This window comes from Physcomitrium patens, chromosome 1 (genome assembly GCF_059467195.1).
Source record: "Physcomitrium patens ecotype Gransden chromosome 1, ASM5946719v1, whole genome shotgun sequence".
NCBI lineage: Eukaryota > Viridiplantae > Streptophyta > Bryopsida > Funariales > Funariaceae > Physcomitrium > Physcomitrium patens.
This window is the reverse complement of record NC_143410.1, coordinates 17,212,712-17,228,309: the sequence shown is the minus strand read 5'-3', so window position 1 is coordinate 17,228,309 and position 15,598 is coordinate 17,212,712. Positions and strand designations below refer to the sequence as shown.

The 15,598-nt window shown below is 30.9% G+C and overlaps 1 protein-coding gene and 1 long non-coding RNA gene across 3 annotated transcripts; one reads left to right on the top strand and one right to left on the bottom strand.

Moving 5' to 3' along the window:
* Positions 1 to 3,454: 3,454 nt before the first annotated feature.
* LOC112272624 (uncharacterized) lies at positions 3,455 to 6,951 on the bottom strand. 2 transcript variants are annotated; one of them, XM_024515196.3, is made up of 6 exons: positions 6,743 to 6,951; positions 5,878 to 6,393; positions 5,380 to 5,706; positions 4,553 to 5,208; positions 3,997 to 4,242; positions 3,455 to 3,737 (listed from the first exon to the last, which is right to left on the bottom strand). In XM_024515196.3, the coding sequence occupies exons 2-6, from the start codon at positions 6,245 to 6,247 to the stop codon at positions 3,576 to 3,578; spliced, it is 1,761 nt and encodes a 586-aa protein (XP_024370964.1). In that variant the 5' UTR covers positions 6,248 to 6,393; positions 6,743 to 6,951; the 3' UTR covers positions 3,455 to 3,575. The 2 variants fall into 2 exon arrangements, with proteins under 2 accessions (XP_024370964.1, XP_090107788.1); XM_090251662.1 differs by lacking the exon at positions 6,743 to 6,951 and adding an exon at positions 6,521 to 6,708.
* A 709-nt stretch (positions 6,952 to 7,660) lies between these two features.
* LOC141046260 (uncharacterized) lies at positions 7,661 to 9,308 on the top strand. Its single transcript, XR_012219042.1, has 2 exons — positions 7,661 to 7,959; positions 8,661 to 9,308. It is a non-coding gene; the product is annotated as an uncharacterized LOC141046260 (long non-coding RNA).
* Positions 9,309 to 15,598: the final 6,290 nt, after the last annotated feature.

Genomic DNA, 15,598 nt, shown 5'->3' with positions numbered 1-15,598 from the left:
GCATAGGTTTATATATATGCAACAAGAAGACCTTTTTTTTCTTGCACCTTTCAATATTGGAGATGTTTTTTCTTATCGCTAAACTATAGTTTTCAAAGACATGGAAATCCAATGCAAGAGAGCACTATGTACAAGAATTGTTGTATCATTTACGACTGGTTTCTTATATAGATATGATTATTAGAGACTCTAAGGTGCACAATATTAGCAAAGGTGAGAAGAAGCAATTATCCATCACTTGTTATGGATCCCCAATTGCATCCTAAGAAGTTTCAAGAATATATTCTATAAACAATTTTTGAAAAGCGGGATATCCTACCTAGGTTGAACCTACATGCTCTACATGCATAATTGTTCTATTGATAGATTCATGCCAAAAAGATGTTCAAAAAGACTACTCCTCTATAAGGTTGTTATTTAAAAACAAACTCTGTATCAATGCTATCATATTATGTGTATTTTTTCTTGAGAATGCAATAAGCACCTAACTATGGAAGGTAAGTAGAAATGCAACAACAATCTACCAAGTCTAATAGAGTTTTAAATAAACTTTAAATAATCTTTAATAATCTCAATCAAATTTTAACCAATCCAAATAAATTTAAAAGAAGTAACAAAAAAAATACAAAGAAGTCTTAAATTAATCTCAAAGAAATATAATAAAAATAAATAAAAATAAGACTTAAAGAAATATTTGAAATATAAATCTTTAAAGAAATAATAAAAAAACTTTAATTTTTTTAAAAAATAAATCTTAAATAAATATTAAATAAATCTTAACAAAATTTTAATTTAAACCTAATTGAAATCCTAATAAATCTAAAAAAAAATCTTAGATAAAATCCTAATCAAATCCTAGAGCCTAATTAAATCCTAAATCCTAGATCAATCCTAATAAAATTCTATTTAAATCCTAAATTCTAATCAAATCATAAATCTTAATCCTTGACCAAATTATAAATCAAATCCTAAAAAAATTCTAATCAATCTTTAATCAAATCCTAAATCTTAAATACATTCTTAAAAAATCCTACAACAGATTGAGAATTCAATAACTAATGATTGAATTATTGATTTTGATTCAAAATTTGAAAAAATTGCAATAACTAAGTTAGTAATAAGGACAAATAATTTGAAATAAATCGCACATACCAATTGCAATAAAAGCTCCTAAAAACCTCTCAATTATTGGTTATTCTCTTTCTTTGTTTTTAACATTGATCTTTCAACAAAGATTTCTCCTTACTAAATTTTTCAATTGCTCTAAAATTTGGATTTTGTATTGATATTCGAATTTAAATTGTTCTCATCAATTTTTGCTTCAATCAAATTGGCAGATATTGTTATATTATAAAATTCCTCACTGATCCTAAATCTCAATTATCTAAGACCATTATCTATAAAAACTCATATATACTTCAATTTAACTACTTAATTGACTATAATATTCTTACACACATTCATAACAAACACAACAACAAACTGCCAAATTTTCATCCATACACATACTACAAAACTCAAAAAATCATCAAAATTATAAACAATTTTTTATTTCACAAAATCTAAATCCATTGAGTACATTATTAACTTTGAAAATTCTTCAAATCCTAATTATTTATCCAAATGATATAAAACACTAAGAAAAATTCTTCTCTAGTCTACTCTCAAATTATACTCTTCAATTGACAAAAAAAACCCCTAAGTCACCATAGGTTCACAATTTTGTACCTTGAGATCTAATTTCAATCTAAGTTTACAATTGGTCTTCTTTAGGTATCAATCTTTGATAATTTGAGGTAATTTTTACTTAAAAATATTATTAATTCTTTCTTAAAGATGCCTATATTATTTAATTATTTCATTTACTTTGATTTGAGGCTTTTATGCTCCTACAAAGTAAATATAAATCTCTTCTACAAAAGGTAGTATTAAGACTAAATTTTTTACTACCTTTCTAATATTTACCTTTGATTTTTTATTACATCTTTCCATTAGGCTCTTCTATAATAACATCCATATTTTTATTTTTCACAATATAGTTGTGTCACCACATGATAATGCAAACAATGCCTTCTATTGAGTCACTCAACCATGCCTTACAACTTATCTCTCAAGTTAAAACAACATTAGACCAACAATTGATCCAATCCTTATGCACATACATATGATAGCCATCAATATACACTCTTCATGTATACATACAAGTTTCTAGTGAGTGATCTCAAACAACAATTGTTTAGCAACAAATTATTCACTAGCTTGTACATATGGTACATGTCAATAATCTTCTTGTCAATTTGCCCAAGTAATGCAAGCTTCAACTAAAATTCAATCTTAAGGTTCTCTATCTTCACTAACATTGAAACAAATGTAGTGTACTTACCTTTTGGAGTCATGTTGTACAAGTGAGAATAACATAATACATATTTGCTACTATGCCTCCAAACATCAACATCAAATAAACCACACAAATTCCATAACAAAGAAATGTACAATCATACATTATATTTCTATGGCCACCACATCTCACTAAAACAATCATCTACTTTAGTAACAACTCTTTTTACTTATGCTGTGTTTTTGCTTATATCAATAAATGTCTACATATGTTACAATGGCACAAATTTAATATAATAGTAAATATTGATATGAGTTCTAGTTTGAATTTTAAGATGTCCTCACTTTAATCTAAGATTGGTTCTATTAAAGTCCTATGAATTGGCAAGTTAAGTTTTAATGAAAACAATGATGATTAAAAAATCCAACCAATCAAAAGGCCAATTTGTCTCCCTAGTTTATCCATAGATTTATACCTTTTCTTAATGGGTTTTAAATTAGAGTTTATTGCAAAGTAAAATAAAACACATCTCATTCTTATTCTTTAAAATATTAATTAATCTTTTTAAAATTTTCTATATATGCTTTTCTTATCAACTTTAACAACAAATCTCTTCAAACTTAATTATAATTATTTTACTTGATCACAAAAACCTACAAAAAATATATATATATATAGATAATTGATACTTAGAATTTTGTAATTTCTACCTAGTATTGTATTGCACCCATCACATTGCCATTAATATGGTTTTGTAATCTATTATATTTTAGCAACATTTTTGTTTAAGCATTTTGGAAGAAAAACTTTTTGCTCCACCATGTTGGATCCCATTGCTGTCAAAGACAAGGAGCTACCCTTTGAACACGAACCAAAACAAAATCGCCATTAAACTAGAACTAGTCATAGAACCACAACAATGTAGTGGATGCAACATAATGTTGAAAGGAAATAATAAAACTCTGTAGAAATATTAATTCCCCCTTTAGTTATTTATTCGTATATATATATATATATATATATATCCATAATATTAATTCTTTATAAAGACTTGTTTCCCTTACTTCATAAAAAGTACAAATATGTACACAATACACATTCAACCAGCTAAAAGCATTGCTTGGTGACCATCGCAATTCTCGATGGAAAAGTGAAAAAGATAGACAATAAAAGTGCCAAAAAAGTTTTACACGTATTCACAAAACAGTGAAGCATCAGAACCATTTACTCCAGGTCATCAGCAACGAGTAGCTACAACAAACCGGCCAATCCCAGCGAAATCAGGCACGATTCTAATGTGCTTAAAGCAAGGAATAGAGGTTAAGGTTTGAAAGTCTCCCTTTGATCTTAAACTGTGTAGATAAGCAGATACAGCCTCAGCTTGATTCCCACCGTTGGTCTACAAAAGCCAAGTTTTTAAGTTAAGACACAACACAAGATGACCTTTCTGATACATGAACGCTGTAGTAAGTTGTCCCTTCTGACGTAAAATGCAGCAACAAAGGCCTGTTATGTAGACAATACCATAAAGTTCCTGAAACTAGATGATGTAATAACTTCCTACCATGTCTATTATGTGAAGACACATGAATCTAACAACACAAAGTAAATATACCAGGTATATTTACTTCTACATGCATGTAGAAGTCAGAGCATACCTCCAACACAAGAAATCCCCCAGCCCTGAGAGCAAACGAAGAGCCTTGACAGATTTTGCGCAAGTCACTCATGCCATCCTCTCCTCCATCTAGTGCAGACTGCGGCTCGTGCTTTCCTACTTCAGCTTGAAGTCCCGCAATATTTTCTGACGGTATGTAGGGGGGATTGCTCAATATGCCTGCCAGAGAACCATTAAGATTCTCTAGAGGTGTGAACCAGGAGCCAAAGACAACATTCACTCGGTCCTGTTCGAAAAATATAACGAAAAAAAATTATTGCCTTCACACAATAAGGCCAAACCACAGCAAGAAAGAGAATGGCACATAAAAACATGTACTGTTCTCATAACATTCTTGAGGGTAGAGGCTAGAAGCTATGGTCCACAATCAAAGAAGTAATATCTCATTCGCTACTACTTTGCATTGAAGTATAAGAATTAACACGAAATTATCCTTCCATTGAAAACTCTAGCATTGAGGCTCTAGTATGTTACGAAAAGAGTGCAAGAACTGAGCAGAAACACAACGTCTGCAAACTATGAAACCAAATGCTCACCTTGAGCTCATATTTCTCCACGTTCCGCCGAGCCACAGCAACAGCTATTGGACTAGCATCAACAGCAATAACTGACCCAGTAGGAGGAAGAAGGCGTGCCATGGCGATTGCCAAAGCACCGCTTCCAGTTCCAAGGTCCGCCCACAACCCATTATTTAGAGAATTATCTGCTGTAATTGCAGCCTCTGCAAGGTCTATCATTTGCTCTGTTTCTGGCCTTGGTATTAGGACCCCCTCCTGAACACTCAAGACTAAGTCTCTCCAATGTGCACATCCCACGACGTATTGGAACGGCCTCCTATTCCTCACTCTTCGAGTCCACTGTTCCTCGAGCTCTTCGATACTAGAACGCAACAGGATGTGTGCATTTGTAGTTTTATTGTCGAGCTGTTCTAAAGGAACATGATCTACAGTTGAAAAATGAGTAACTCGGTCTGCAGTTGTTTCGGTAAACGACGGTTCCGAAACAGACCTTTCCTGAATGCCTTGAACAGCGAATGCCATATCTGCTAGGCTATCCCGTAAGGAATCACAAGAACATGCACCATCTGCTGCCAATTCCGAAACTGGGTCCGTGTATCTTTCCTTAAGTAGGGTTCCGAAGACTCCAAACTCAACACTTGCATCAGCAGATACGTTTGGAACGTCATCCCTATCTGAAATTTCAGAAAAAAGAGCTTAGAGTCCCTTAATACCAAATTGAAACATTAAAAATATATAAGAGGTGCGTGTGTACACGTGTATGTGTATGTAGACAAAGAAAGAAAGCAAGAGGCGGAAGAAGAAGACAAATGAAGCTGCAATTCATCTAAATTTGCAACCCTCACCTAAAATTCGCACTGTTTCAAAAGGCAAACAAGCCTTCACGTCCCTCCAACTGCATGATTTCCAGCATCTCTCACTTGAGCCCGCTTTCCGATCACGTCGGCAACAGGCTGCAACAGCATCATCGAGAAGCCACTCCAACTCCCTCAAAAGATCACTAGAATCCGGCCCTCCATCTGTATCATAAAATTCTCTACCTACGGATGCAGCTAAATGTTCTGCCTTCCTCCTCCACTGAAGTAGGTCTTCCAAGCATGTTACATGCGTTGCAGGACGCTCACACAGAGGAGTTACCACTGACGCACTAGCTATTGAACTTGTCACTGACTCTGCTCCACATCCAACCAGTCCAACATAATTGAGTTTATCACATTCAGAACGCTTTTGCCACATCCTAAATTAGTATATCAGAACACACAGAAGCTCCAATTTCGAAAGTTTGCTAACCATGTCGTAACAAAGGATACAAGGAAGATTTGATAAATTTTGTAGTCTTGTACCAGAGTGTAAAAATCTCTCTGATTCAGGCATGTCGGCAGCTGTCCATGTAGAGTGAAAGTCTGACCCTTCAATGTCTCCAGATCTCGAAGCGGAACACTCAAACCTCTTCTCGAATCTCTGAGAAATTACAAATGAAACATCTGTACGGGAGGATGTACGACAATGAAGCTCTTTAATAGGTCCAGAGTGAAGAATAACTGGCGAGCAATTCAATGCAGACAACAAGCAGTAGATTTGACTTGCAGGAGCTTGTCGACGAATTGAAGAGCTGCAGGGGTGGAACAAAGGTCTGGTGCTACAGTGGGAAAGAGACAGAGTTCCAGCAATAGATTGTGAAATACGAGTGAATGCAGTAGCTGTCGCAGCCATTGTCACCAATATTACCAGTCAAAACTATCCCCCGATTTTATCAACGATAGCTGAATACTTAACAATACAGAGTCCGACTTCCAGAGAACCTATTCGTGACATAGATAAATTAAACTGGTACACGATTGGTTCCACATAATTCACACCTGCAAAGAGCAAAACGGCATCAGTTCGGTTTTGCGTCAACATAAAGACCATGAACCACAAAAATACCGTTGCCAAACCAAGCTCTAATCGAAACCCTAAACCCTTAAAGTTTGTTTCCCTTCACACCTCGTAGTATAAAAAAAACATCTCTGCCAAACCCTCTGCAGCACTAAAAACTTCCACATCGAATCAGCCCACACAATCTCCACTCCCACCCCTGACACTTGCAAATCCTCGCTAATGCCATTCCTCAATGTTCGCAAATCCGATGCAAACACAGAAACGACAAATACTTGCATTATATATAGAAAAACTGAAAAGAGGATAATCAGCGTGCGCAAATTTCACCTCGGGGTGTTTGACGTCTCTAGAATTGCATAAGAATGTAAAACGCTACATCCTAACTCGGACGTTTGCTTGCTCTGATGCCACAATAGACTTAGAATCACTCTGTCCAGAAGTTTTCACCGTGGACTATTCATGTTATACTCCTGGAATGCACTGTGGCGGCATGAGAGCAGTGCAGAAAGAGAATAGCCTCGTCACTACGTGTCGCAGAGACCTCTCAATTCAATCGACTATCTCTAGACATATCAGCCGTCAGATCTCAAGCTTTAATCCTGGCCAATACATAAATTCTCGGGAGCGCGAAAGGGGGAGTGCGGGGAACATGTCGGGGTAAGCAAGAAATGGTTTAGTTCCAAATAAATAAAGTATTATTTTTTTTTATTTTTTTTTACTGATCATGTATTCAATGTAATGGTAAAGATCATTTTGAGAAATGCAACTTCTGATTGGAATGGTCTTTGACATTAACAAGGTGAAGATTTTTTTAATGTTTTGACTTACCAGGTTTATGAGAAGAGATTGAAGCTACCTTTAAAACAATCCCATCCTACAGCTTTCATTTGTATTGATCTAAGTGTGCAACCCAAGGTCAATTGGATACTATCACGTACAGTGTTTGTGAACCTCACTTTTGCTATACAATGCAATGTTCTGCTTGATCAATAATACCATTCGTGTTTCATTCCAAACTATGGTTTGTCTGTGGATATCATAGAAACAGTAATTGCATGTGATTCATATAGTGCGTTTCTTTGGACTTGCACTGTGGACTAGGTATTGTAATCAAGGATTATGTATTAATTAGGCGATTTAGTCCTCCAAACGACCTTCCTTGTTGGTTCTCCTATACTATCTCCCTCTGTTCTCAAGTGTTCCCTAAATACGACTAGCGGTTGACATTGAATCTGAGCGGCAGCTACGAACTGATGGCCTACAATGGCGGAGCAAGTCGATTGAGTTGGGAGGTTTCTGCGACACAGTTCTACAAGGAGAGAACAGAGCTCCACAGGAGATGCTAGGCTTGCGAACAAACGATATGGTGCATTCTTCTCTTCAAAAAAATTGTCCATGGTTTTGTGAACCAGAAGTATAAATGCACGGACATGGAGCTCATTGATCAAACACCACCTAAGGCCAATTCATAGCACATAATAGGATTATGGTATTCATGAAAAATAACTTGTAAATCCATATTCTTTAAACCAATCTTGATAAAGGTAGACAAAATAAAATCAAATTTCTTGGAGAAATATTCTTAAGTCATGTTAATACATTGCAATAATATGCATTAAATATCAAAATGAATAATTTTATCAAAGTTTTGGTATCTTTTCTTGTCTGACTTTGTAATCTTTATTGGTAACTGGATAAATACTTAATATGTTTACAAAATCAATGTTTTTTGGTACTCGTACTTTAGTTCAAGAAGTAAGAAACAACAAAAAAAAGAAAATTAACTTGACAATGGTGTTCAAGTGAATAAAGTAACAAACTTGTAGGATAAGTTTCAAAGAAGATATATTTGTGTAAAAAAGTTGATGATATAATTCTTGTCTATGATATTTTAAAATGAAACATAAAACATAAGTCAATACACATTTCAAAGACCTTTGAATCAATATCTCTTTGTTGATGTGTAATCATGAATTTCACTTACTTTAAGAATGTTAACTGCCAAGTTAACTGAGATTAACATGAGATTAATGTGATGTTTCCGTGAGAGAAAGCATGAAAAGAAAATAGATAGGGAAAGCATGTGTGATCCCTATCTTTGACTGTGCCAATGATTACATGGTAAATGATGAGGCAAGTTTCTGGTGCAGAAACTCGTGCGCATATTTGTTTCTGTTTACAGAATATATTTGTGTGCATATTTTTCTTTGCAATGCATAATTTCAATGCGCATGTGGTGTTCCAGGGCATATTTGTTTTTCTTTGCAGTTGGATGATTGCGGATTCAGCAAGGGTTGTTGCTTTCCAGTTGATCACAATACTGATTTGGTGTAAGTTTTGTTGAACTTTCATTTTTAGATCCTCTTGGCCTTAATGATCAGCTGTAGTCATATATCAATAATACTTTAAAACCCGTGCGCATATTTGATCCTCGTTGCAGCGCATATTTGTGTTTTCTTTGCAGCGCATATTTGTGCGCAAATTTTGGTTCACAGTGCATATTTTCATTACTTTGAAACAAAGAGGTTAGAATTCCAATTCCATCCAACAAACCAATAAATATTTTATGATAGTAACGCTTAGATTCGTGATGGACTGAAAGAGTGTTGTATTAAGCGTGATATTTTATAATGTTTGTGGAGCACACCCCAAGAACATTTTAATATGCTGTGAAATGCTAAAATTTTGCTGTGAGTGGCCAAAAACTTGACCCGGTTTTTGTAAGCACATTGTGTATAATAACAAGTGGAATTGATATGTAGTTTAGTGATCGTAGCCCATTTCTTGAGCTTTACTGAAGCAAACAATCAAACCCAATTGAAAAAGCATGGTACTCATGCAACATTTGTGAAAAAAATCCATGATTTTATGTCATATTCTATTTTATATAATCTATCTGTGCATTGTTGGGTTGTGTGTGTGTGCATATATATATATATATATATATAAGTGAGATTTCTGTAGGATTTTGTTTTAGATGTTGCATGAATGCAGAATGTAAATTTTGTTTTGCAACGCTTTCATTGCTGACGTTGTTATTGTGATATAGTGCTTTGATTTTGTGTTTTTGTTTTGCTTTTTGAGTTTGTCTGTTTGTTTGCATATACGTTTGTTTGTTCTTTATGTTCTTTTTGTTCTTTTTTTTTGGTTTGATGTTTGGATTTGTTGTGGGATTGGTGAAATGTGGGCTGGACTGAAGTTCTGTGCGTGAACCTGGATTTTTGAATTTTTTATTTTTCACCAAATTATTATTATTATTATTATTATTTTAAGACATCATTTTATTTTTTTACTTTCATTACTTTTATTTTTAATATTTTATGATTTTATTTTCTTATTTTCTTATATTATTGTATTATTATTATCTATCATCTATTATTATTTTATTTTATTTTTCAGAATTTTTTAAAAAATTATATTTTTAATTTTAATTTTTATTCATCATTTTGTTTTCATCCAAGAATAAAATGTGCATCTATATAATTTCATCCATAATACATCCATAAGGCTACATGTTTTTTTTCCATGTTTTTGAGGTGGATATTTTGTGGATATTTTGTGGATATTTTATGATTAATAGAGATGTATAGATATAAGATCTTTATTTTTGTATTAGTATAATATACTGTTAAAGCACTATAGCATTATTATTTGATTAATTAAGTTATATGTATTGATTTTTATTTTACAAGCACTATGTAATCTTGTTCAAATACTTGAGTAATGTGGTTTTATTAGAATTTTATCAACGTGTGATATTAACGCTTGCAAGTTTGTTTTTTTAATTTATAATAATAAGCTCAATTTTATTGTTTAGTTGAATCCTTATCATTATTAGTATACTAGCTTTGACAATAACAGAAAGTAATTGAAGAGCAAATATTCAACAATAACATAAAGAATGTAAGTGAACACAAGTACAACTTTTTCATGGACTTTATAATAAAAGAGAAAGATTGGAAGGTCATTATAATATTAGAAATATAGATGTTCAATGCCCACATTGCAAGGCACTCCATTGGATGGATGAGCAAACTATGCCATCATTAACACCAAAATCATGATTTGATACATGTTGTCTTCATAGGAAGGTTTGACTTTTATTTTTTTAAGATCTCCTATTACTAATTAAACGACCACTTAACGAATAAGATAAACAAAGTAAGGAGTTTCAAAAGACTATTTGATAAGATAATATTGCATACTTATTTACATCTTTTGGTGCAAAAGTCAATAATATTGTCTTATAAGGATCTCGTATGTGTAACTTTTGCATACTTTGAGTGCTTCAATATCAAATCAATATTCTTTTATGTAAAGAAGGTGTAGAGGTAAGTTATATACAACTTTACATATATGACCCATGCATTGTACATGAAGCAAGGATGGCATGTAATGGTAATTTGTTAATTCAAACAATGTAGAAGCTTCAAGAATGTTTGAAAAAATATTACATGTTTTTTCTACTTTTTATCAAACTCATGAAATATTGTCCAAAAAAAGAAAAGAAAGATAGAATAATGATGATACCCATTGACATCTTTATTTTAGTAATGATATCAATAGAAGATATTATAATTTTTTAATTTCTAACAAGATTAAAATTTTTATATTAAGTAATAGAAGAAAGACAAAAAAATAAGAAATATAGTTGTTTGATAGAAAAGAGGTGCATTGTAACAAATTCATAAAGGACATTCTACATACTTGCCACTCTACTATGTTATTTTTTTTTCTATGCAAAAAACTTAGATGGCATAACCAAATGAGTCATAGGGATATGAATGTCAATGAAGATGGAAGTAAAAATATGCAGACTATATGTATTATTCAAATGAAGTTTTATTCATATTGATTGTTCTTACAATATAATGAATATTCAACTATCTTATGATGTAGAAAGTTGCTATAAGAATTTATTGTGAATACTTAGATAGCAATAATGTAAAATCAATTGAGATATGTTAGTATAAATTAAGACATGTTACATATAAATGTATACAGTGGCTCAAAAAATTATTTCAATGTTGACATATTTTGGAAAAAATAGTTTATTGTAGGTAAATTATAGTGAATAATGAGATGTGATTTGTGTAGCAAATAAAGTATTCTTTTACAGCTACCAAATGAACCTAGGTTGAAAAAAATCCATTAAGTAATTATAGAGCTATGACCAATCTAATTTAGAATAGTATTGAAACAATTTTTTGAGTATGGTGTCTAATTTTTGGATCCTATCAATTATTCAACATTATAGCATTCTATCATCATGAGATTTACTATATCAATATTAATACTAATCTAATGACATCATTAATGCTTATCAGCAGCTATAAAAATACCATTCTTAATCACAATTCTTCGTATGGACATATTCCAAATTACCACATTTTATGACCTTCTAGAATCTTTTAAAAATTTCTAAAATCTTTTAGATACTTGTAGAATCTTCTACAATCTTTTAGAAAGTTCAACAGGCTTCTAGAAGCTTCTTTAGACTTTTAGAAGCTTCTTTAGACTTCTAAAAACTTCTATAGAAAGTACCATAGATTTTTATAATCTTCATTATAGTATAAATAGGAGTCTTTAGAACCACTTTTACTATCAATCTCATTCTTTGTCTTTAATCTTGTCATATTTCTTTGTCAGATTCTTGTATCCTTGACAATTCCTTGAACAACTATGAAATCCATTCCTCATTCTTTCTAAGACAACATCACCTCCATTCTTCTTAATTCTCAAAAATCTTATGGCCAAATTGCTTATGAATTTGGCTGCAGTAAAGCTGATATCTCTAGGCTAGCAAAAAGATCACTTTTAATAAAAAAAATCTTAAATTAGGCAAATTAAAGAAGCTCATTGTAGTAGATGAAAGGAAAATCATTTGCCAAATCAACACTAAAAAGGCTGAAAATGCTATTGCGATTGCTAAAAATCTTAACAATATTATCAATAATCTTATATCAAACCAAATCATTTAAAATATTCTCAAGAAATGGAATATGAAAGTTGTGGTGAAGAAGAAAAAGCTGGTACTATCTACTCACCATTGAAAATAATACTTGGATTTTACTTTGAAGTATAAGAAATAGACTATGGAAGATTAAAAGAAGGTTATTTGGTCAAATGAGACAAAAATCAATAGATTTGAGTCAAATGGTAAAAAGTGGATGTAGAAATAAAATGATCAGTTCTTGGTTGACAAGAAGATCCAAGAAAAAATCAAATATGGAGGTGGAAATATAATGGTATGGGATTGTATAGGATAGAGTGGGATTGGGAAGATGGCAAAGGTTGATGAGAAGATAGATGTCAAGCAATTTGTAGAAATTCTTGAAAAAAACTTGTTCCTAGTATTGAAGAATCTAACATTTTTGAAGAGGAGATGATTTTTCAGCAAGATAATAATCCCAAGAATAACTCAAAACTAGCATGGAAGTGATTTGATCATCATGAGATTAAAGTAATGGATTAGCTTGCTTAGTCTCCTGATCTTAATTCTATTAAACATCTTTGGGAGCACCTCAAATACTAGCTCAATATACAAAAAATAAAATTAAAAGGAGTTTGGAAATTATAGAAAAGAATAGCTATAGAATAGAATAATATTGAAGCAATTTTGTACTAAAAATTAATAAAATTATACCTAGGAGGTTGGAAGCAATTATTAAGGCCAAAAGAAATCATACAAAGTACTGATATGTAATTGAATACCACATTCAAATAGATTCAAAAAAAATTTAAATAGATTTTTTATACTTCTAATATGAGAAGATGAAAGCATTATTCTTTTTCTTAAACTTTGCATGTCAACTTCTTAGTTTTGCACATCTTCAAAAATATCTAGTAGTCTTTGATATAGTGAGTCAAAAAAATATTTCAATGTTGACATATTTTGGAAAGAATGGTGTATTATAGATGAATTTTAGTGAATAATGACATGTGATCTATATAACAAATAAAGTATTCTTTTATAGCTACCAAATGAGCCAATGTTGAAAAGAATCCATTAGATAATTGTAAAGCTATAATCAATCTAAATACAAGGTCTTCTACTCATGAATTACTTATTAATTTAAATGCAAGGTCTTCTACTTATGAATTGCTTATTAATTTTTGGATAAAATAATAAGATAAAAAATTCAATTAATATTGATAGATTTATTTGTATATAGTTTCTTATTAAAAAAGAAGATCCTTTGTTATTTGAGACAATTAGTAGTTATATGATTTATGGTCCATGTGGACCTTAAAATATACAAGCTTTGTACATGAAAGATGGAATATATCAAAAAAATATCCAAAAGAATATTAAGAAATAACATCAATGGATGATAATGGCTATTTCCAATATTATAAAAAAAATAATAGAAGGACTTTCAACGTTGGCAATAATATTGTAGAGAATAGAGATGTTGTTCTATACAATCCTACTTTTAGTAGAAAGTGTAATTGTCATATCAACATTGAGGTTTGTGCTTCAATTTGTATTATGAAATATATTAACAAGTTTTTCTATAAATGACATGATTGTATAAAAATGCAAATTAAAAATATAGAAGATGAGATCAAAAAATATATTGATGCATAATAAATTGGAGCTTTAGAAGTAGCATATCATTTATTTGGAATGAAAATGCATAAAGAATTATCAAATATGGTTCGATTGGCATTATATCTTTTTAGAATGAATGAAGTAATTTTTATTCCAAATAATGATTTAATAGAAGACTTGGCCCTCAAAGAGTGACAAAAAATAACTTTGAAAATATTCTTTGAAATGTATGAATCTATAGAGATTGCTTGGCAATACAAGTATTAAGAGTTTTCACAACATTTTATGTGGAATAAAACCTCAAAGAATTAAACAATAAAACAACATGGATTTTTAATTAGAAGGTTATATTTTACTAATCTTAATGTAGAAGAAAGATTCTATCTTCGATTTCTTCTAATGGTGGTACATAGACCACATTTTATTTAAAAAAAAATTATATTATATATAGAGTACTACAACCAAATTTTAAAAGTGCATGCTTAGAAATAGGATTGTTGGAGGATGATAAAGAGTAGAATCAATGCTTAGAAGAAGCTTCTATAATGAAAAGAAGGAAAAAATTAAGAACATTATTTACTATTATTCTTCTTTAATATTCACTTATACATCTAAAAGAGCTACAAGATAAGTTTAAAGAAAGTTATTGTGATGTTGTGGATTACTAATTGATTTGAAATTATGGAATTAAAAGTCCAAAAAAATAAAATAAAATTATGGACTATTTCTTCTTGATAATGTTTTTTAAGAATCAAGCAAAGTACTAGCAAATTTTTCATTGTTATTGTTGTGGAAAAAAAATTGGAATGAAAATGCCAAAAATCAAATGTTTATGGAGCATATAATATGAAATTGTGACGAGCTAAAACAAATAGTAGAAGAATGTGTGCCAAAGTTGAATGATAAATAATGTACTATATATTTGAATATCCTTTCTTTAATAGATAATAATCTTGAAAAACTATATTTTTTTGGAAGGACGAGCAATAAATAGGAAAATATTTGTGTAGAATATAGTAGCAATGAAATTCTGCATTGATGAGAAAATTATTTTTTGTGTTGCTTTCTTTGGAATTGCAGCACAATTTTTAAGTGGTGGATAAATTACACATTCTATGTTTAATATTTTTCTCAATCTTCATGAAGGATTGTTTTGCAATATTGCAAAAAAATGCACTACATGCAAAAATATTAAGAAAGACAATTCTTATTATTTGAAATGAGATACCAATGCAATATTTCCATTGTACTAAGCTAGTCAATAGAAATCTCTAAGATATAAATAGTACTAAGAAGTTATTTGACAAAATTATTGTAATTTTTAATAGAGATTTTTGCCAAATTCTTCATATTGTTGTTAAAGGCTCAACAAAAGAGATTGTTGATGCTTCTTTGCAATGATTAAAGTTTTGGTTTAACATTTATGTGTGAAAGTTAACCAAAAATATGCATCTAGAAGGTATATATAATGAAATTTAATTATTTGCTAAAGATCTCTTAAAAGTACACATTATAGAAGATTGTTTGTTTTAAATATTTTTTTTATGATACAATCTTTTTGTATAATATATCTAATAATGGTTTCCATTTGCATATTAGAAATGAATTAACAATTATAGATCTATTGA

What these genes read in the sequence shown, in the direction of transcription:
- LOC112272624 (XM_024515196.3), bottom strand. Translation starts at nt 6,247, where the DNA reads ATGGCTGCGACAGCTACTGCATTCACTCGTATTTCACAATCTATTGCT. An exon ending in TGAAACAGTGCGAATTTTAG is followed by an intron (nt 5,209 to 5,379) that starts GTGAGGGTTGCA and finishes CTGAAATTTCAG; the next exon opens with ATAGGGATGACGTTCCAAAC. An exon ending in GGGGATTTCTTGTGTTGGAG is followed by an intron (nt 3,738 to 3,996) that starts GTATGCTCTGAC and finishes TGGCTTTTGTAG; the next exon opens with ACCAACGGTGGGAATCAAGC.